The 21,860-nt window shown below is 59.2% G+C and overlaps 1 protein-coding gene across 1 annotated transcript; it reads left to right on the top strand.

Annotated features, from left to right (window-relative positions):
* Positions 1 to 8,464: 8,464 nt before the first annotated feature.
* AQP1 (aquaporin 1 (Colton blood group)) lies at positions 8,465 to 21,653 on the top strand. Its single transcript, XM_077775342.1, has 4 exons — positions 8,465 to 8,875; positions 18,314 to 18,478; positions 18,792 to 18,872; positions 19,596 to 21,653. The coding sequence occupies exons 1-4, from the start codon at positions 8,486 to 8,488 to the stop codon at positions 19,773 to 19,775; spliced, it is 816 nt and encodes a 271-aa protein (XP_077631468.1). The 5' UTR covers positions 8,465 to 8,485; the 3' UTR covers positions 19,776 to 21,653.
* Positions 21,654 to 21,860: the final 207 nt, after the last annotated feature.

Below are 21,860 nucleotides of genomic sequence, written 5' to 3'. Positions count from 1 at the left end.
AAGGTGTGTGTGGTGGGGAGTCCTGCCTCCCTCCTGGGTCCGTCCTGATCCACTGTGTGCCCTACTGGCCGGTGCCCTGCTGGTGGGGTGGGGTGGGGGGGGTGGTCACTGTGCGTGACATTGGGGAGCCGCTTTAGCTCATGGCCTCAGTTTACTTTTATGCCATAGGGTCTTAATGACCTGAAGGCCCTCCTATCCTAATGGTCTAATACCCCGGGCATTCAGAGGTGCCCAGCCCTCGGTGACAAGGAGGGCTCCCTGTGAGCTGCCCAGTGGACACACCTGTAGAACAACCGCACAAAGCAGGAGGTGTGCATATGTTGGGGTGAAGCTTGGGAGCCAGAGCCTGGCCGGGCGCAGGGGCCCCGGGGGCAGGGGGCCATGTCATCATTTTCTCATTAGGCAAGACAGCGATCTGCCTGTGTGAGATGATCTTGCTGGCCCTGTGGGCTCCAGGAATGTTGGCTTCACATGAATAGAAACCCCGGAGCGGACCACGGAGGGAGGGGTCTGCAATGGCTGGGGACAAGACTGGGCACCTCCCCCCTTCCTAGACTCACCCCTAACGGCCCCAGCCCACAGCATCACGACATCCTAGGGAGCCAAAGGGTGACAAGGGTGGCCCCAGAGGTGACCCTGCCCATCCCAGCACACCCCCTCTGACACTGGCTGGTGGGCTGGCACATGGCTGGCTCTGTGCACCTTTGAAAACTTTCCTGAGCTGCTCTGCACATGGAGCCTGCTCCCCACCTGGCTGTGAGCAGGGAGCTGGGTCAAATCCAGTCCCCATCCCCACCCAGGGAAGAGGTTCCTGGCTGGAAATGAGACTAGGACACACAAAGTGAATTCCCAACAGATGAGCTTGGAGCCATGCAGTTACAGAAATGCCCGCCACTGCATTCCTCTTGCCCACGCCTCCTCCTCTCCACCATTTAAAGTCAGCTCCTTGATAAGGAGATGAGATGAGAGAGGCCCCTGGATTATGAACAGCACAGGTGGTAACAGCTACGAGCGCTCGAAGGTGCCAGAGAGACTCTGCAGAGTCTCCCGGGTTCAGGGGACAGGCAGCAGAGGCCACAGGGTTCACAGCAGAGGGTTTAGGAGGTGCAAGGTCATGACCACCACGTGTATCTTTACTCTGTGTATTCACACGTATGTGTACACATGAGGTTGTGCATGCACTTGCGCATGTTTGAGGATGCACAGGTGTTGCATATGTGTATACGCACGTATGTGCCTACAGTGTGCTGTGCAGGCAGCCGATGTCTATGCTGGTGTGTGATGTGCACAGTCTGTGCATGCGTACACACATTTGTGCACGCACATTTGAACATGCAAGCCCGCGCACTGTTGGGGGAGGGGGAAGAGACAGCTAAGCCTGTGTGGTGGCGCCCTGGCCGGGTGTGACTTGGCAAGGGCAGGTGAGAGGGGTGGAAGAGAGGGCTGGGGACACAGCTCAGCCTGGGACTATGCCTCACGTGTTGGAAGGGTCAGTCTGAGCTTAGCTGGAGCGTGCTGGTCTCTGTCCCTGCCCTGTGCACTGCTGTCTAGCCATGGTGGTGGCGGTGGTGGGTGGCCATGGTGGTGGGGTCAGGGCCACATTTTCACTTTTATGGACTCCAGCCTCTTTTACTTTCATGGGCCTCTTCCTCCATAAAATATATATATATATGAAAAGCTAAATTTTACAGCCATATTGGTATAAAGATGGACGTGTGGATCCTGTCGGTGAGTTGTGAGAACAGCCACTAGCACGGAGACACAGGGATTTCCCGAAAGCTCTGCTACCCGCCAGCATCTAAGTGGGCCTGCTGCCGGGCCCGGGGGAAGAAGCGTGAGGCTGCACCCGCACCCGCGTCTGCTCCAACGGCCAGAACCTCGCTGGGCCTTGCTTGCGGGAGAAGCCAAAGAGACGAGAGAGGCTTTGGCCCTTGAAGCACTCAGCCAGTCCCAGCGGCAGGACCCAGGGGAGGCAGGGGACCCCGGCACGGGTGATGGGACCCAGGGGCAGCTGGGGCAGGAGCCAGCAGCTGCGGCGGTTCTCAGGAAGAGACACAGCAAGGAAGATGCAGGGGAGCGTGGTAGCGGCGGTGGGGCCCCCAGGAGAGCAGTGAGGCCAGGTGGCCACGTGGCACGGGGCGCCCAGGAGAGGGGTTAGAGGAGGAGAGGGACGTGCTGGGAGCATGTGGACACCCCGTCTGGGGACACAGGCTGCAGGCGCGGGGTGGGATGGGAGGGGGCAGGGTGGCATGGCAAACCTCGAAAACTGAGCAGAACTAAGAGCCACGGGGCTTGGACATTTGGGGGACAATGGCATTGGTGCAGGGTTGACCTACCTCTACACTGGCTCAGGCCCTGCTGGGAGGCAGACATGTTAGGTCCTGAGGGCTGGGGGAGTAGACGGCAGGCTCCCTCATGGATACATTCTGGCTGCTCAGGCCTCCTCCTTCTTACTCGGGGAAGGTACTTTTCTGAGTCCTTGCTGGAGTCCGAGGAAGAGGTAGTCTCTCACCAAGCCGAGAAGGGAGAGGAAGAGGCGGGGTGTGTCCAGGCTTTGGCAGGGGCCAGGAGACCCAGACTCTAGTCCTAACTGCCCCCTGACCCACAAAAGGAGGCTGGGCACGCCACCTTGCCTCTCCGAGCCTCAGTTTCCCCATGTGTAAAATGAGGGCATCAGATCCACTGCTATCAGAGCCTCTTTTTCCCAATCTTGATGTTTTTAGGATGTAATAAGTCACCAAGAGGGGATTTTTGAGGGCGGGGGCAGGAGGGGTTAAGGGCCTGGAAAGTGGAACGGAAGCTGCAGTGACAGCCAGAACAGGGGAGATGGGAAGTGTGTGCACGCCCAGGGCAAGGAAATGCTCCAAAGTCACTTACACATAGGGCGAGGACTCCCCTTGCAGGGACCCACACTGCAGAGGCTGGCTCGAGGCAGAGCCCTCTGCCCTGCCTGGCCCCCAAGGGTGTTGCTGGCAGCCTGGCAAGAATGCTACCACCAGCATTTTCTGGAAGGGAGTGATGCTGCCCTCCGGGCTGGGCAGGGCCTCCTCGCCCACAGGGCAGGGCTGGGGAAGCCATGACTTCATTCCCTCTTTTCTCCTCCAGTCCAAGCAGAGTTGGGGGTAGGTCAGGGGGCAGCCCTGTGTCCTCAAGTCACCCTCATTCAGGCCTGGGAGCCCAGCCCATTCTCGAATCCCTGCTCTCATCTTTGAATGTGGCGTGTCAAACTCTCACGGACCCCAGCAGGGCTGAGGGCAACTGTCCCCATCTTGTCTCTCTGACTCCTTCTCTGAAGCATCAAGTGGGGAGAGTTGGGTGAACCTCAAAACAAAAGATTCCATGTTCCAGAAATAGGATTGACATTGCCCTCCCCACCCCACCCCCAGCCCCAACACACACAGTAAGCCACGATATTGCTCAGGGAAGGCAGGGGTCGGGGAAGGCGGCGAGGGGAGAAGTAGCTTAGAAAATGAAAATTATTAAATTGTTCTGCCTCTGGTGGATCACCGGTGGCCCTCTAAATCCGGTTTTGATTTCAGGGGGATCGTGTGATGCCTAAATGGCCAGGAGGTATCTGTCAGGGAGGAATTCTAGACTTTGAGAGGTAGGTGCTTATCTCTCAGGGGAATCAGATGGTCAGCGTGCAGGCGTCTCCTGGATCATCCTGTACGCTTAGCCCCGAGCTCAGCTCTGCTGGGGACATGGTGGGCAGGGAGAGAGCAGACCCAAGCCCTGTCCTGCAGCCGGGCCTCACCGGCAGGGCCATCAGCGGATGGGGCGGGGGCGGGAGGGGGTTAGAACCAGCTCTGGAGGCCAGGGTGTATCGCCTTAACTGAGGGCACTGCCACAGAGGCAGGGGGCAAGGAGAGGAGGTGCAGGAAGGGGAAGGAAGGGGGTGCCTAGCAGGAGGAAGAGTGGACATGCAAATATCCAGGGGCAGGGAGCTCAGTGGCACAGGAAGCAGGGAGGGCCCTTGTCTGGAGTTGGAAAGGGGTGGTGAGTGGAGAGCCTTAAGGATGGGGCTGAGCAGTATGAAGGACATTCTGTCTTCTTTTTTGGTCTCGAGGCTCTGGACCTTGGTCCCTTTTCTGCCCCCTCCAGGCTTGGAGGTGGGGGTCTGGCTGAGTCTCATGGGAAGGATGACTCCACGCTGAAGTACCCGCTTTGGCCCATGCCTCCCTGAGCCATGTCTTCCAGGCAGTGGTGCAGGGAGCAGGGGTGGGGGATGGGCCCCATCTGTGTGGCCAAGAGCCAGGGCTGGCAGGTCCTAGATCAAGTTCAGGGTGGGGATGCACCGAGTACCCTGCTGAGGGGCAGAGCCACGAGGGGGCAGAGGGACTCTGTGGGAGAAGGCATTCTTTTATTTTTCACCCCCTCCCCAGGACTGTGTCCTATCTTCCCAACCTCCATTAGTGTACCCTGCCTCAACTCAGGAAAGCCTGAGCGATTCTGGAAGATTCCTCCAACATGCTGCTGAGCTGATGGTGACCGCATGGCCAAAGCCTGTCTACTGCCAGAGTTCCCTTCTGCCTCAAACTCCATCTTCCTGGTGGGCCTCCCAGAGGGAATGAAGTCATTGTTTCCCACACCGAGGGCTGTGGGTGGGAAACCCCTGCCCTGCCCAGCAGGGAGGGTCCGCTCTCCTCAGCCCCTCTGCTCTGTGCTCCACAGAAGCTTCTAAGCTGGCTAAGAGAGTGATGGCTCCCCCCACAACCTGGGACCCCCCCCCCACCCCGCTTACATGCATCTGAGAAGCTATGTACCCATCTCTGGACAAAGCCTGAGGTTCTCCCCCTGGATCTTGGTGGGGCTGCCGGCCAGGTTGTCCTGGGAACAGCCAGCTCTGACTGGAAAGTGGGTCTCGCCGGGCACGTCAGGAATAAGGCACATCTGGTAAAACGTTTTCAGAGTCTGCCACTCCAGTGGGGCCAGACAGTGCCCGGCCCAGAGTGGCTTCAGGCCCCGCCCGGGGCTCAGGAGTTGGGGAGGGGAGCAGTCCCCCCTTATTTAGCCTGGCTCAGGCCTGTGGGATCTGGAGGCTGGGCCCATGTCACTGTCCATGGGAGGGACATAGAGCTCACGGAGGCCAGGGGAGCCACACTGGGGGAGGAGCTGAGGTGTGGGTAACACCCTGCCTCAGAGCCCAAGCTCCCTGAGCTAGGGGGGCTGCAGGAGTGGCTCTGGCCTCTCCCTGCTTCTCTGCCTGTCTGCTCCTTAGCTCAGAGTTTCCTTCTCCATCCACCCCTCAGCCCATCCCAACTGTGCAGAGAAGTTGGGGATGGCCCTCTCCCTTCACGCCTATGTCCCCTGCCCATCCTGGGGCCTGGGTCTCTCAGTCCCGTACTTGTTACTGGGCCATCAGAACATGGGTTTCCATCTGGGAATCAGGGCCATCAGGGGCCATTCCTGACAGGCGGACAGAGAGCCAGACTGGGGTTCTGGGATTTAGGGGGTCCTGAGTTCTAAGCCTAGCTCTGCTGTTCTTTGCCAAATCACAACATCTGAGCATCCCAGGGCTGTGGTGAAGATGAACCCTTGGCCAGAGACTGTTCCCTCCCTCACTTCCTCCCTTCCTCCATTCCCTGCTTCGCCAGCATTTGTGGCAGACCAGGGAGGAAAAGGTCATGGGGTTTGCAGCCTTCCTGGGTCTTGGGCTCCAGTGACAGTTCTCCCTTTCTGCACTGAAATCGCCCGGTCATAGCTACACAGGCCCCTTTGCATTATGGGAGGTGGTGGGTGAATGAGGTGGGCATTATTCTAGAGATGTCTACATTCAAATGGCATCTTTTGGTGATGGCAAGGCCTTTGCCCAAAGGAATGGAGCATAATGGTGGGTGGCATTTAAGGCAGAGGCCATGTGGGCATGAGGGAGAGGGCAGGAGATGCAGTGGATGTCCAGGCTATTGTCTCAAGGACCCTCCTATCATCCTGAGATGGGTGGGTGCCTAGTTTGCCTCGGCAAAAGTGCTTTGCTACTCCGGGTGCCCCATATTGTGCCAGAAGGACACGGGTCCCTGGCAAGTACACACTTGTACCTGTACAGCGGCAAACTCCGTCGTCTGGGGTGCCCACACGGAGCCTGCAGGCCCATGCTAGAATGCAGGCGTCAGGAGGACAGGCAGCTGGCCGCTCGGCTCTGCAGCCGTCTCCCCAGGCCTCAGAAGGGTTTGGCACATGACACACGCTAAGCAAATATTTGGTGGACAAATGAGGATGTCCCGGGTGCCTCTCAAGTGCATAGCAGCACACCGTACCTCCTCGTGGATCCCGACCGGGCCCATGGAGGCTGTCATGGAAACCAGAGCTGCACCCGCACCCCCCCCCCCGACCGGCCTGAGTCCGGAGGCACTTGTGGGCCTGGTGCCACCTGCCTCAAGCCTCCAGGCTGCGTCCTGGTTCCTGCCAGCATCTGAACTCCTCCCCGCACCAAGTGGAGGGCCGGGACAGGTGTGGGCCAGGATGCTCAGGGGGCAGGAGGAGGTCGTGCCGAATGGCCGGGGCCAGGGCATGAGGCGGCAGCCCCCTGGGGTGTGGAGAGCTGAGCAAGTGCTGCCCAGAGGAAAGGATGTGGAGGAGGTGCCGGGAAGCGGCCAGTGGGGCTGGCTCCCTCTGTTGGATGGTTAATCAGGCACCAATGACCTCCGGCCGCCGGGGCTTTCTGAGCATGCAGGGCCCACTGGCCACCGTGCCAACACCACGCCTTGCTTCCACGGCATCCTGTACTTAACAGGCACTTAGGCAGCCATAGCTTCCCCCACCGCCACCCCCAGCAGGCCTCCTGCTCCCGCAAATCCCTGGGTGGTTCGTCGCCATTCCAGGGTGGCTATGGTGTGGGCTGCAGCCAGAATAAAGGGTGGCCAGTGGGGAACGGTGTTATCTTCGGCAGATGGCCCCTGGACAAGAGGCCTAGGACACGCATGCTCATTCGTGTCCTGCTTTTGACACCTGCAGAACTTAGAGATGTCCTTCCCCTTTCTGGGCCTCAGTTTGCCACCTGTAAAGTGGGGAGAAGTCAATACTCACGAGCAGGAGTGAGGATGAGCAGGCAGGAGGTGGGAGGAGAGGGCCAGGGTGGGCCCCTCCCCCCCGGGCTGGGCGGTGTCCGCCTCCCAGGGCCCCACCAGGCTGCGCTTTCCCTAACTGTGCACCTTGACTGCAGCGGGCTGGCAGACAGCCCGTGGGAGTCCGGGTGCTCACAGTTTACCGGCTGCCTCTGGGCCTCTGGCTTGAGGCTGTGCAGGGCACAGGATGGACCACAGGGTGCCTGCAGAGCAGCCTCTGCCCTGCCCCCACCTTTCCCCCTTCGCGTCTTGCCTCCGGCCGGTCATATCTTCTCTCTCTCTAGTTTATCTCTCTGCCTTTTGTACTCCCTGTCTTGTCTCTCCTCGGCCTGGCCTGGAGATCTCACTTTTCACTTCCACTTTTGCTGGGATTCTACTTCCCTTTTACACTTTCATTCCCTCTGTTGTCCCCTGAATGTCTGTCTGTCTATCTTCCCTTCTCAGGCTGTGTCTCTGCCGCTCCCTTTATCTTGTGTCTTCTCCTTCTCTTTCCTTCCCGTCTCCAGGCTAGGTTGCCATTCCTTCTCTCTCCCCAGTGGTCTGCCAGCTTGCAGCCTTTCAGAAGAAAGTCCTAAACTGCCCCCATTTTCCCCACCTGCCCTGAAGTCATTGGTTCACATTTCTCCAGAAGCATGAAGGCCCCCAAAGCAGGTACTTCCCACATTCTTGCCTATCTCAGGCCTACCCTTGACCACAGAGTGGAGGGTGGGCCACAGACAAGCTCTCTGTGCCTCTCAATGCCTCTCTGTCCCCATGAGTGGGACCTGGCCAGTGGCACTAGGGCCCTGGGACATCCCTAAAGTGACGTCCAGCAGCCAGGCCCGGCCTGGGGTGCAGGAGGCCCAGAATGCCTCTGGGGTCCCCTGGACCCGTGGACTCCAGACTAACATCACTCTGGGGTGGGATGGGGATGCCAGGAAAGCAGTATCCTGGTGCCCCGCCTCCAGGGAAGGCACCGTCCGCCTGCCCATCCAGCCCACCCACCCTGCCCATCCAGCACTCCTGACTGCCTGAGGCCACCCCCTGAGCTTTGCACATAGGGCAGGGACACCCGGATTTCTGTGGCCCCCTGAGTGGGGCCAACTTGGAGGAATTTCCCAAAGCCTATTAGAGCAGTGGCTGCCTCCTGCCTGCCTCCTTGGGCTGGGCAGGGCTGAGGGCGGAGGGAGAGAGGGAGGGAGGAGGGAGAGGAGGGAGGGAAAAAAGTTGGCAGGCCGACAGCAGCGCTGTGTCTGCATCCATCGAGAGGAGGCCCGTGCAGTGTGGGGCGGGCCAGGAGCGAGGAGAGGCCTTCCTCCCTTTGTGCTCCCCCCCTCCTCTCCTGCCCCCGGGGCCCTATAAATAGGCCCAGCCCGGGCTGTGGCTCAGCTCTCGGAGGGAGTCGTGCACCAGGCAAGCGGTCTCAAGCCAAGCCCCCTGCCAGCATGGCCAGCGAGTTCAAGAAGAAGCTCTTCTGGAGGGCTGTGGTGGCCGAGTTCCTGGCCATGACCCTCTTCGTCTTCATCAGCATCGGTTCCGCCCTGGGCTTCAATTACCCATTGAAGAACAACCAGACGGCAGGTGCGGTCCAGGACAACGTGAAGGTGTCCCTGGCCTTTGGGCTGAGCATCGCCACCCTGGCCCAGAGCGTGGGCCACATCAGTGGCGCCCACCTCAACCCGGCTGTCACGCTGGGGCTGCTGCTTAGCTGCCAGATCAGCATCCTCAGGGCTATCATGTACATCATCGCCCAGTGCGTGGGGGCCATCGTCGCCACCGCCATCCTCTCGGGCATCACCTCCTCCCTGCCGGACAACTCGCTTGGCCGAAACGAGGTGAGTGGGGTCGTCCCAGGCACCAGGGCTCCGCAACGGGGCAGAGATGGCGTCGGTCTCGTCCTCCACCCATTGTGCAGATGGGGACGCTGAGGAGCAGAGGACAAGAGGCTGCTGGAGGTCATGCGGAGCCAGGGCTGGCACTCAGCTGCACCTGCAGCCCAGAGCCTGCTTCCTGCCAGGCACTGTGGGAAGCCGAGACCCAGAGAATAATAGTCTTGCCGGTGTCCCCTGGGGCAATAAGCTCTGGAGGCAGCTAACCTTTTGGCCAACAGTTCCTCACCCCTCGGCTGTAGTTTCTCGCCCCCCCTCAACTCTACCTGTGCAGCCAGCTCCCTCTTCCCACAGCCTGGACCCCCGGGAGCCACTGCCCGCCGTCCCTCGCCGCCCTGACCTGGAGGCCAGGCATGTCCGAGTCAGGGCTGCAGGTGATCGAGCGGGACCCGGGTGGGTGGCCACACGGGCCTCTGGTCTGCCCCACGTTCATGCAGGTTCCCGAACAAACTGCCTTCAAGGAAAAAGCCCCTCCTGCTCCTTGGCCCCCAGGAGGTGGACAAAGATCGGGGGTGAAAGACACTCTCTCGGCGGTCTGCAGGTGGTTTTCCTGGATCGCAGTGCGGGGTGGTGGCCGGGGTGGGGACCTCTCGCCTCCCGTCTGGGCTCCATTCTCTGTCGCCGGGCACCACTGTGAGGCGTGGCGCGTGTGTTTGTGTGTGTGCGCAGTGTGCGCACGTGGATGTTGGCACGGGTCCCCGAGCTTGTGTGAGCTGTGTGCCCCCGTGTGTGTCTGTGTCTAGAAGTGTGTCTGGGAGAGGTAGTGCTGTTGGGTGAGTGGGTGGGGCTGTACCTGCGTGTGTCCACTGCCCCCCGCTTGAATGGGGTCTGGGCCGGGGGCACTAATGGTAAGCAGATGTTGGTGACCTGGGGAGCGGCTGAAAAGAATTCCTCCCGGGCCGCTTAGCACAGCTAATTGGCCGTTGGCGGCAGTTGCCTGCTGTCGCAGACCTGGGCTTTTCCAGACCTTCAGCCAAGTGCAAACTCAGACCCGGCTTGGGCCACAGCAGGGGGAAATTTGGCCCGAGAGAGGCCGAGGAAGGCTTGGAGGGTGCCCTCCCAGGGAAGGGGAGAGGGAAGCAGCCCAGAAGAGGAATCAGACCTACAGAAAGGAGGCCGGCCAGGCCTGGGCAGGGCAGGCGGGTGTCGGGGCAGTGAGGGAGGCTGGTGATTATATAGCAGTTGTTCTTTCCCTTCCCAGCCAAAGTTCGGATCCTGGCGCTCTAGCTGGGGAAGGCTTAGGAAGGGCACGGCCTTGCCACGGGGCGGGGTGGGGGGGGAGGATTAGCACTTCTTGTGTCACGGTGACACCTTACCCAGCCCCCTCGAGGAGCTAACTGTTGCTCAGACCAAGATTGAAGATTAGCCCGCAGGCTGGAGTTTAGACTTTAGTCAGGGAAGACGTGGCGGAGGTGAGTGGAAGGGACAGAACTCTGGCGGGCCAGGTTCCTCCAAGCCTCAGCTTCTCCAGAGGGGCAGAGCCAGGTGGCTTCAGAGAGTGCCCTCTGGGTAGGGTCAGGTTCACACTGGGGCTGGGCTGGGCATGATGGGGGTGGGGAACAGGGCCTCGCAGGGGAGGGGTTGAATCTCCGCAGGCCTTCTGCCCCGCTCTTGACTCTCCTTCTCAAGGGACAGGCATCTGTTGGCAGACTTTGTGCTCTAACTCAGGCATCACAGGCAGAGGAGGGGGAGGGTGGGCACCTACTGTATCATCTTCATCTGGACACACCCTGCTCCAGTGTCCCTTCTCCAACCTCCATTTTCTGGAGTTACCCAGATGCCTGGGCCAGGCAGGTTGCAGACAGGGGAGAGAAAAAGGGCTAAGCTCATGTCGGGGCCAGCCCTGGTCTGGGGGCAAGCACGCCGTATTCAAGTCCTGGTTGCTGCTAACCTGTTGAGTTTCATTGGAGCTGAGGACCCTGAGACTCCAAGACGGAGCCCAGGTCTCTTGAGCTCTCTGGGCCCCGCCTGTGCCACCAGCAAGCTCACTCTGCAGACATGAGTTTATCGCTGCCCAAGAGGGTCTGGCTAAGAGGAGCCTAAGTGGGGTCGTGCTGAACATAAGGGCACTGAGTGTTGAGGTGGGGTGCAGGCAGTGCCCTGTCCACACAATGGAAGGCTGGGGTCCAGAAGCACAAGTTCTAGGCCCAGAAACAGAGAAAGCATCTCTCTCAAGGGCTCCCATTAGACACTGGACCTGGAATCTGAAGGGACCTGGCAGGCGGCCTCGATGCCTCAAGAGGGGCAGAGACCGGTCTACATGGCAAGTGACACACTCTTTCCCCCAGGCTCTGCGGGAAGCTCCCATAGCCCCTTGGGCCCCGGACCCCACCCTGGCCCAAACCTAGGTGGAGCCCTTTGTTGGCATGGAGATTCCTAAGGAAAATAGGCAAAGAAGAGGCAGGAAGTGGTTGGAGTGAGTCGGGTGCCCCTGGGGCCGTGGTGGGGAGAACTTTCTTCTCACTGAGCCAGGACTTGGGATACACCCTGGAGAGGCCATGGGCCACTGTCCAGCCTATAGGATCCTGGCTGGTCCTGAGAGCCAAGTTTGGGCCCAAAGTGACAGTCTTAGAGGCAGGGGTCGGTGGCCCCACCTGCCCCTGCCCTAGTCAGACACTATCACACTTCATGCCGGCACCCTCGCCAGGGTGGCCCGTGTCCATCTGTGAAATAGGGACACAGCAGGGCGTGGCTGGGCTCTAGAAAAAGAAGGGTACTCCTGAACCTGGGAGTCCCGACTGTTAGCTGGCTCTTTTTATTCCTCCCCTTTCTGGCTCACTCACCCCTGCTCCTTGCAAACCAGAATGCGACTGCTAGGGGCTGAGCCTGGGGCTGAGTCACCAACTCCCTACCCTTGGAAGACCCTGGCGGGCAAGATAAGCCCCATGCACAGCTGCCCGAGATATGGGACAGGAGGCAGGTGTGATAAGAGGTGTCGGGACCGTCCGTCAGGGCAGCAACGGGACTTCTGCCTTCAAGTGGTGGGAAGGGCCTGGAAGGCTTCAAGGAGGAAGCGCCATGGGGGCCTGAATGTGGAGACAGGGAAATGGGGTTCCAGGCAGAGGGCGGCACAGGCTGTGAGCACAGGCAAGGCAAGGCGGTAGGTCACAGCCTGGGAGTCGAAGGGTGTGGCTGGGCTGACGAGGGTCAGGGTTTTGGTGGGAGGCTGTGGCTCTGGGGAGTGGGAGGGTCAGGATTCAGCCCTCAAGCAGAGGGCAGACCTGCCTTTTTTGGGGTCTTCTCTGGGCCCTGCTGATTCTGGGCGTGGCTACCTGGGGATTGCTTCTAACTGCTACATCAAGGGCCTGCCCTCAGCTCTAAACTTTCTTCCCCAGTTTCCCCCAACCGCAGAGCCAGAGGGTAGTCCCCTTCCCTGTGCCCCCCCCACCGCCCGCCCCGCACTGGCCACCACTTCTTCCAGGGTTGACCGCCCCTCTACCTCCTCCAGACTTGGGGGTGGGCTGGGGAAAGGGAAGCCAGTTTTCAGACGGATGTGCCCAGAGAGGGGGCTGGGGGCTGTGTGGTAGTGCCACAGCTGGGACATATAATTACCGTTTCCAGCCAGAACCAGATGAGGGGGAGGCCGTAGAGAGGCAGGAGCTTTGGGGTGGAGACTTCCCTCACCACAGAAAATTCTGAGGCTGCTTCCCCTGCGAGGGCCCTCGGAGCAGCCCTGGCAGCCCCTTGCTGCCCCTCCCAATACCTGGCCTGAACCAGGGCTCACTCTGGGAACCCTCGTCTGAAGAGGCAGTGCCACGTGAGGGAATGTGGCCCGCCTGAGCGCCTCGGTCTGGGGGGCTCACCTCACCCTCACACCCCCGGGTCGCAGCCTCCCTCTCACCCTTCATCCCAGGCCAGTTCCATGTAGTAACCTCCAACCTGAGCTCAGCCCCGGAGGGTGCTCCCCACTTTCTCTAGGGCCCCACTAATTAGGTTCCTTCGGCATCAACCACCAGGGCTTCCCCAGGTGGCTCAAACATGCCCATGTCCACCCCTCGGGGATTGGCTTGGTGCTTCGGCAGGAGCCCCCATTCTTGCCTGCAGAGGCTCCCTGGGGCCCATGGTCCCTGCCCTCTGGTAGCACCAGGGGTTCTGGGGTCTCCTGAGTAGCTGGGGCTGAGCCAACACATTTGCAGGTGTGGGCAGGAAAATTTGTCATGGCCATTGTCCCCTCAGCCAGGGCCTCTCCCCAGGGATGGGGGGGGTGTTCCTTGCCCACAGTGATGCTTAGGGGGATAAGTGAGGGGCTGTCTTTATGTAATCAAGGGGCTGCAGTTCCGTGGGGTTAAAAACCCCAACTCAAAAATGGTAGAAAAGCCTGGAAAATGCCTTCTTCCCATTAGCAGCTCTTTTCAGTGCCTGAAATCCCACCACCAGGATAACTAGAGAGGCAGATGTGTGCTCAGTGCAAAGAAGCGGTTTTTATTTTTAATCGGGAGGGGCCACCACCACGTCAGTAAGCTCCCATCACTAGGGTGTGCACGTAGGATCGGCCTGCAGGCAGCTCCGGGGGAGTCTGGCTGTGTCGGGGTGCAGCAGCGTGTCATATTAAGACCCTGGTTCAGATGGCTCTGTGGGACTCGTGCACTCAGGATCCTGGCCAGGAGGGTGACTGTAGGTGCTGGGGCCAGGCGTCCCGTGTCAGGCAGGGAGGAATCCTGGAGACCGTCCGGGGCTACAGTCTGGGCCAACACTTCCATTTTACTGATAAGGAAAGCTGAGGCCACGGAGGTGTTGAGGTTGTGATGTTGTATAGCAGATCGCGGCAGGGCAGGACCGTGCCCCCAGCCAGCCTCCCAGCCCTGGACTATTTCGGCTGCTCTAGAGTGCACATGTTCACACTTCACCAACACCCCCTCCCCCCTCAACACACACACATACGTGGCACATGGGGGCACACGCAGGTGGGTGTAGAGAGCACATTCTCAAGCCCGGGTGGTCCCACTCAGACCCTGGGATCCTAGGAAGGTGGGGTGAGTCCTCCTCGATGGAGGCTCTTCCTTTCCCGGGCAGGAGGAGGGGGACTACCCTGGAGTGAGGAAAAGAAGGAGGGAGGGAAAGAGGAAGCCATTGCTTTGTGTATTGTTTCTTGTCAGGAAGATGAAATGGCTTCTGGGAGCAAAAGGGCCCTTTGAGATCTGCGACTCTCTTTCTCACTCACAGGGGCCTCCTTTCCTTCTTCTGCCCTTTCCCCAGCCAAGTAGTGGCCCCTGTGTGTAGCCGTGTGACACAAAGGCACAGGACTACACACTCAGACATGCCATCAGGCACATAGCATGGGCATGCAGGGCCACGTGCCACAGAGACCCCCAGACGCACAGAGCCCACCTTGGTAGGAGGCGACACCCTGCGTGATAACGATTCTCAGAGAAAGTTGAGATACACTGGCCAATACCTGACTAGTTTGTCTGAATGTCCACATGGGCTGAAAAGCAGTGGATGTTCTCAAATTTGGGGTGGAGGGCTTTACATAGTTTCCCTAAATCAAACTTGTTAATTATGTGGCTCAAATCCTTCCTGTTTGTGCCATTTATATTGTCTGACTGCTTCAGTCCATCAGTTTCTGAGAGAGGGCTGTTGAACTCTTTCACTGTGCTGGTGGGTTGATCCGATTCTCCTACTAATTATGTCAATTGTCATTTATTGTTAGGCTGTGTTGTTTGGCGCATACAGGCTTCGAATTTATGTAGCTCTCTGATAGAGCTCTCATTCAATTATTTTGTAATAAGCCTCTTAATGTCTAATGAAAAGGTGAGGGAGAGTCACGCCTGGACACATGTGGTCGCCTGCAGACACTGCAGGTACCAATATACTGACACACACAGAGGCACACACAGCCGTGGACCCTCAGAGGGACATGCCTGCAGGAACCTCCGTGAAGGAGTAACACGAGGGACCCACCGAGGTCCCCTTCACGTGAGTGCTGCGTCCTGGAGGCCGTGGGCAAGCAGGGCAGGCCGTGGTGCCCCCCCCCCCCCCCCCCCGTGTGGGACTGTCACTGCAGCGGGGGGGAGACGGGCTCGGGGCAGAGCCAAATTTCGGCCAGAGGTGCTGCCTGATGTCCGCAGGTCGGTGTGGGTGCNTTCTTGGAGAGTGTATGTTCAGAGTGCGGTCGGGCGTGGCGCCTGCTACTCTTCCAGGGTGAGACACCAGGGTGCCTGGGTCACGTTGGGGCCCTGGGCCCAGGAAGTTACCTTGGTCAGCCTGTCCATGGGCAGCGGGGATGGTTCTAGAGACCCATCGTCTAGAAAGGTCAGCGCTTCCCCCCACCCTCTCCTGGGTGCTGGGGCACACTGGCAGCTAGAGAGCCATCTTCCCTCTGCTCCTCAGTCCAAGCTGGGAACAGCCGGGTCCCTTGGCTGGGCCTGTAGACATCAGGGTCCCTGGCTGGGACAAGGATTCTGGGTTTGCTATCTCGTCCCCGGGACTTGGCCTCCTCATCCGTTCTGTCAGAGAGGCTTGCACGGGCTGTCCTGTAAGACCCACACAAACTAATGACTGGCCTGTTGTCTCCAAGCTAGAAAGCAAATAAACCAGCACTGGGTCCAGAGAGCTTTCCTGCCAGGCTGCTTCCAGGGAGGATGGGAGTTCTGGAAAATTAGCGTCATCTGCTACTTCTGTTGCTACACAAGTGTCCCCTATGAGATGGGCAGCAGGATGGGAAGGTCTCCTTACTCTGTCCTCACCAAGCTCCCAGCCCAGGGGTCGGACATCCCCACAGAGGGGGCAGGAGGGCTAACAGCCTGAGCGGAGAGCAGCAGAAGTTAATTCCAGCCAGGGATGGGGGGAAGCTTCTTGGAGCTGGTGGGATCTGCACTGGGCCTTGACAGTGGGCTGAAATGGATTTGATGTAAAAACGCAGGGCTTGCAACTTTCTGATGCTTCACATTAAATGTGTGGGTGATTGTGTAGTTTATACTTGTATTCATAAAACTGTGTTGTTGTTGTCTGGAAGGGGGCTTCATCAGTGAACTGTAAAACCCAGGCTGGGCAAAACTGCCTGGGGATGTGCAGACATATTTTTTTCAACGCCAAGGGACCCCAACTGGGATTCACCTTATTTAAAGCAATTGTTGCCAGTTTAATGGGTTGTGAACAGTAACATCTTTTGACTGTTTACCTACGTTTCCTGGCCAGCAAGTTTCAACAGACCTTTAACTATCCCTTTCAGTTCTGAATTATCAAGTTTTCCCAGATGCAAGTCACACAAGTGCGTTGGGGGTCAAAGGAGAAGTGGCCAGTAGACATGGAAGCAATCAGGGGAGGCTTCCTGGTGGTGGTGGTGGTGGGTCTCGGGAAAGGAAGATCGTCAACCCGTATGTCTCTGAGCTAAAGGCTCTGGGTGGCAAGGAAGAGGGTATAACCCAGATTTCCCAGGGCAGGTGGCCACCCCTTCTGCCTCCTGTGGACCCAAGAGTGCTGGGCATGGCAGCGAGCCCCTTGGCTCTGCTCACGCTGCTTGAGAAGGCATGCCTTTGGGCAGATCAGAGGCTGAGATACTCAGACCTGGGTAATAACTGGGGGAGGAGATGAGCTCGCCCAGCCCTCACACCCGTCTGTGAGAGGGTGGGGAACGGGAGGTCTAGGAGGCAGGAACCACTTAGAACGATGGCTCCGTTAATCAGCATGCCGGGCCTGGTTTCAGGACTCCGCCCAGCTAGCAATTAGGCGGGCGCTGCGCAGCAGAGGAGTGAGCAGGACGAGCAGGAGGGCAGCAGCAGGTGTGAGCGTGATGGGCATCTGTATGAGTTGACCCAGTCACACCCAACCGCACCTCCACGGGGCCTGCCTGGCTCCAGCCTCCACAACCCTGTGCAGGGCCTCACCCTTCCTGGCTGTCCCCCAGTCCTGGGGATAAGGTGAGAATGAACCAGAACAAAGCCACACTGTCCTGATCCTTCCTGCCTCAGCAGCCCTTTCCAGATGCCCTGAGACCACCCTCCCCGCTCCACCATTGTGTTTGAAACTCCGGCCACTCTGGAGGGCAGGAAAAGCTGATTTACAGATGGGGAAACTGAGGATCCGACTGGGGAAAGGCCACGGCCATGGCACCCCAAGTAGGAGAGTTGGGACTTGAACACAGGGATGGGAAGAAAACTGGGCCTTGCCCCCAAGGCTGGCTGGGCTGAGGGGTCACAGCTCTGGGGTCGGCCAGGAAAGGTCTAGATCTGGGGCTGCAGCACAGGGGAGGGGATGTGAGTCACTTTCCCTGTGACCCAGGGCTGCAGACAAAGGCGGGAAGAGAATTGTTCTTGTGAGATGGCCTCAGGGTGGGGCTGAGAAAACTGGGCTTGGAGGTGGAGGAGGGCCCCCCACCTAGAGTTTTGTAAAACTGCCCTCCAGCTTTGAAGGACCCCCCTCTCCTGCCCCTAGGATGAGGCTTCAAGTTCAGGCAAATTTGGGCACACCAGCCCTGCCCCGGGGGAAGGCGGCCCACGTGGCCACATCCGGGCATCTTTGCCAGTAGGCCTTTGCCCACGTGGCCCAGCTCTCCTGTGTGGGTGCAGCTGGCCCCTGCCTGGGACCCCCACAAAGGGGAGGATGCAGGGGTCCCTGGGGAGGGGTCTCCCTGGTGCAGCTGCAAAGGGAGGGCTCTGGTGACCTCATGGCAGCTCCCATTCCCTTCTTTTTCCATGACTCATGTTTCTAAAAGTGGCCCAAAAGCAAGTGGCAGCCAGACAGTGGTGGCGGGGCCTATGTGGCCAGGGGGTGGGGGGTGGGCGGTCCAGGAGGGAGAGAGAGAGGAATGTAGGGAGGGCTGAGAAGAAATGGGAGAGACACAGAACGAGGGGAGAGACAGACAGAGGGTGGGTAGGAGACAGGGCAGGGCTGTGCGGGAGGCAGGAACAGGGAGAGGGACGGGGGACAGGGAGCTGGGGCCAGCTGACTGAGGACGACCCTCTTCAACTCTGGGCGTTTTACATGCAGCAGGAGATGCGGCGGATGTCCTGGACCTTTGGGGTGGGAAGCCTTGTCTCCAGGTGGGCCCTCGCAGCCATTTGCTTCTCTTCTAGGAGAATCCCTGACCGTGTCTTGCCATGCGTGGGGCTTGCCCCTTGCCTATGGCTCTGGTACCCCAGGGCACTCTGGCTGGCTGGAGGTGGGGACGGACGCCCCGCCTCCCCCAGGCTTCTCTGGCCTCTAGGCAGAGTGCTGCAGGGAGGAGGGATGCACCAGGGGCACCTCCTCAAAGGCATGCAAGGCAACGAAGCCCGGTGTCCACTACCAGCGGTGTGTTCTTGGGAGGGGCCTGGCCCCTTCTTGGGCCTAGCCAGGGGCTGATGTGATGGGCTTTGAGGATGCCGAGGTGCCTAGGACTCTCTCTCTCGGACAGAGTCCCTACCCTGCCTGCTCACCAGACCTCCCTGTCCCCCTCTCCTACAGCTGGCCTCCGGCGTGAACTCTGGCCAGGGCCTGGGCATCGAAATCATCGGCACCCTGCAGCTGGTGCTGTGTGTGCTGGCCACCACCGACAGGAGGCGCCGTGATCTCGGGGGCTCGGGCCCCCTCGCCATCGGCCTCTCTGTGGCCCTGGGACATCTGCTGGCGGTGAGTGTGGGGTCTTCCCGGGTGAGGGTGGGGGGTAGGGAGAACAGGGCCACACAGAGGTGGTTGGGGTACCCTCTCATGGGTGGGGGTGGGTGGGACGATCAGCTCTTCCGGGCTGGGGACAGGGTCCTGCTCAGGAGAGGGCAGCCCAGGGACCCCCTGACCATCTCTCTGGGTCAGTGTGCCCCTCTTCTTTCTGAGCCTGATTGTCACCTCCCTGCCTTCTCTCTCTGTGTCACTGCCTCTCCCCCTCCCCCTCCGTCTCTGTTTCTCCGGCTCTCCCCCTTCTGCCTCCCTGCCCTTCCTCTTGCAGATCGACTACACCGGCTGCGGCATTAACCCCGCCCGGTCCTTTGGCTCGTCAGTGATTACTCACAACTTCAAGGACCACTGGGTAAGGGGTCTCAGCATCCCCTGGGGGGTGGAGGGTGGCTTTGGTAGTTCCAACCCCACCCTGCAGGGTCCTCTCCCATCACAGAGGGAGCCAGACCAGGCCAAGGAAATTAGAAAACCAAGGCCTGACATGGGAGTGGTGGGGCCAGACCTCAGACCTGCTGCTGCCTGCAGCATCCGGCAGTGCGGTGGAGAGCACGGCCCTTTCCCATTCTGGGTGGCCTGGGGCAGGCTGCTGGCCCTCGGGGTGCCTGCATTTCCTGAGCGGTGAAGCGGGGCATCGTAGCGCCCCCACTTGGGGAAGCCCTGGGACAAGTGGCCTCACCACCTATAGGTTGAACTTAGCACAGAGTCAAAACTCAGTGGATGTAGCTGTTTTTACTGCGGATGCTTCTGTCTCAGGCCAACCTTTCATCAACTTAGACTTTCTGTGGCCTTTCCACAGCTGGAAAGGGTGAGGCCGTGGCCAAGCTGAAGAAGGGGCTGGGCTGGTCACACCAGGCAGCCTGAGCTGGGGCACATAAAGGCAAGGAGACGCCCGCTGCCACAGTCCGGCTCTGGGGGCGCTGGAATCGGGATGTTGGGGTTTAATGCCACCTACCTCTAGACCCAGGCACTGCTGGGAAAGGACCCATGCAATGGGGTGGGGGGTGGCTCAGGGAAGGCGTCCCAGGAGAGGAGGCTTTCAGTGGGCACCCCCTGAGTACGCCTGCTCTGTTCCTAGATTTTCTGGGTGGGGCCATTCATCGGGGGAGCCCTGGCTGTGCTCATCTACGACTTCATCCTGGCCCCACGCAGCAGCGACCTTACAGACCGCGTGAAGGTGTGGACCAGCGGGCAGGTGGAGGAGTATGACCTAGATGGCGACGACATCAACTCCAGGGTGGAGATGAAGCCCAAATAGAGAGGCCCCGGCCCCAGCCCCCACGTGGGGGCGGGGCAGGGACGGGCGGAGGGCGGGGAGGGGTGCAATCCATGTTGTAGACACTCTGACGGGCTGGCCACCGTCGCTTCCCGAAGATCCTCCAGAACTGCGTGGCCAAGCCTGATTCGGGGCTGTTTCTATCACTTTCTTTCTCTTTCTCTGTTTCCTGGCCTCTGGGCTTCCTGGGGACCAAGATTTACCAACCACTCGCTCCCTTGAAGTCACGGAGGAAGTGAAAGAGAGGGACCCACTCTGCTAAGCTGTCCCCTCAGAGTGTGACGGAGGTATGCCAGAAAGTCCCTCTCATCCGAGAGGTGCTCAGCAGCTCACCTGCTGCAGGAGTCGGGCACCACCGTTATTGCTTTGTGCCTTTGGGCATGACCCTCCTTCTTCCCGAACATGCACTTTGTCCCCAAGGGTGCTTTGAGGGGAAGAGATCCCGGGAGGCGCAGTGATAGGGGGCAAGTGGCACACAGGCTTCATTCTTGCAGTTTGGCTTGCTTCCGGCTCCACCTGCACCCCCAGACTCGCTGTACGACCTTGGGATCGTCCATATCTCAGGGCCTCAGTGATCCCATCTGTAAAGTGACAGAGTCAGGGAGAGCTATACAGGCCTGAGGCCTCTCTATTCTGTAAGTGTAGATACTCCGTGGGTTCCAGAAGATGTAGTACAGAGCAGCTCTTCTTCCACTTGCTCTGGTTCTTGCCCAAGTGTGTAGCTGTAGTACACATCTGTGTGAACACGTGGGCACACGCATACGTGTTTCACAGCAGAAGACAGTCCAGGCCATGAGAAGGGCTCACGGGTGAGCAGGGCTGACCCCCACGCAGTGGGGACAGGATCTGCTGTCGTGGAATGAGGCTGGCGGGGACGCAAAGGAGGAATACCCGTGTTCTTCACTGAGCTTTAGTTGACCTTTCCCACCTGTCATTTTATCATCTTGATCACCGTTTGGTTCTCCACTTCCTCCTGCCAGTATAGACACAGCTCACGCTTATGCAGGTGTGTGTTTATTCAAGGGCAGTTGGTCATCTGAAGCCCCAAGCCTGAGGACAGATGACCGTGGCGCGGATCAGCACACGGAGGTGAGCGGGCTTTGCTGGACGCTTAGCAGGGTTTCTGAGCCCTCTGCCGATGCTGAGGGGAGAGGAGGAGCAGATTCACCCCCTTAACCCCTTATTGCTCAACTCCTGGTTGGAGGCATTTGGGCAGCCAGGTGACCTACACAGGCTCCCTGTGTGACCCCAGGCACAGTCTTCCCTTGCCATTTACCTGGAGGGGACAGCCAGCCTTGGCCTGATGAGGTAGCCACCAGTGCAGCCCAAGGACAGTTCAGAGTGCAGGGTCTGCTTTGGGGACAGCTATGTACCTGGTCTCTTCAATCCCATCATGGCCAGAGCCGGTCCCCTGGTACACGCCTGTAGCCACAATGGTGACAAAACCCAAGTGACTCCATCTACAGATTATCTGGAAGCAGCAGGACAACCAGGTGACCCTTAACGGTCACCCACCCATCACAACATCTACACACTCCATTCCAGGGGTTTCTAGCCCATTTAACAGATAAGGACACTGAGGCCCGAGGTCCCACAGCTAGTTAAGGATTTGGCCAGGCCTGGCAACCAAGGCCATGTCTCTGGCTACTCCCTGGACCATGAGACTGACCCCTCTTGGTTCCAGCGGCTCGGTTTCTGCCTGGGCGGTGGTTAGAAACCAAGAGGGGCGAGGACTGTGCTGGAGGGGAGAGGGGGCAGACCTACCCCCTGCCTGGTTTCACTGCTGCATTCCAGACCCTGCATCTGTCTGCTCTGCATATATGTCTCTTTGGAATTGGAATTTCATTATATGTTAAGAAAATAAAGGAAAATGACTTATAAGGTCATCTAGGCTTCCTGTAGTTTTTTTTTTCTTTTGGTGCCATGTTCCTCACAAGGGGTCTCTGGGTCTGAGAGGAGATCAATGCCCACTCTGGGGACTCAGTCTGGGTGGGGGGGGGCACTGCTTGCCCTCTTGCCCCGAGGGTCTCTGCTCTCAATGGGTGGACACAGCCTCACAGGACTCCG

Source organism: Crocuta crocuta, unplaced genomic scaffold (assembly GCF_008692635.1).
Source record: "Crocuta crocuta isolate KB4526 unplaced genomic scaffold, BGI_CrCroc_1.0 scaffold197, whole genome shotgun sequence".
In the NCBI taxonomy this organism is placed as follows: Eukaryota; Metazoa; Chordata; class Mammalia; order Carnivora; family Hyaenidae; genus Crocuta; species Crocuta crocuta.
Note: the sequence above shows the minus strand (reverse complement) of the source record. Positions and strands in the feature narration are given on the sequence as shown.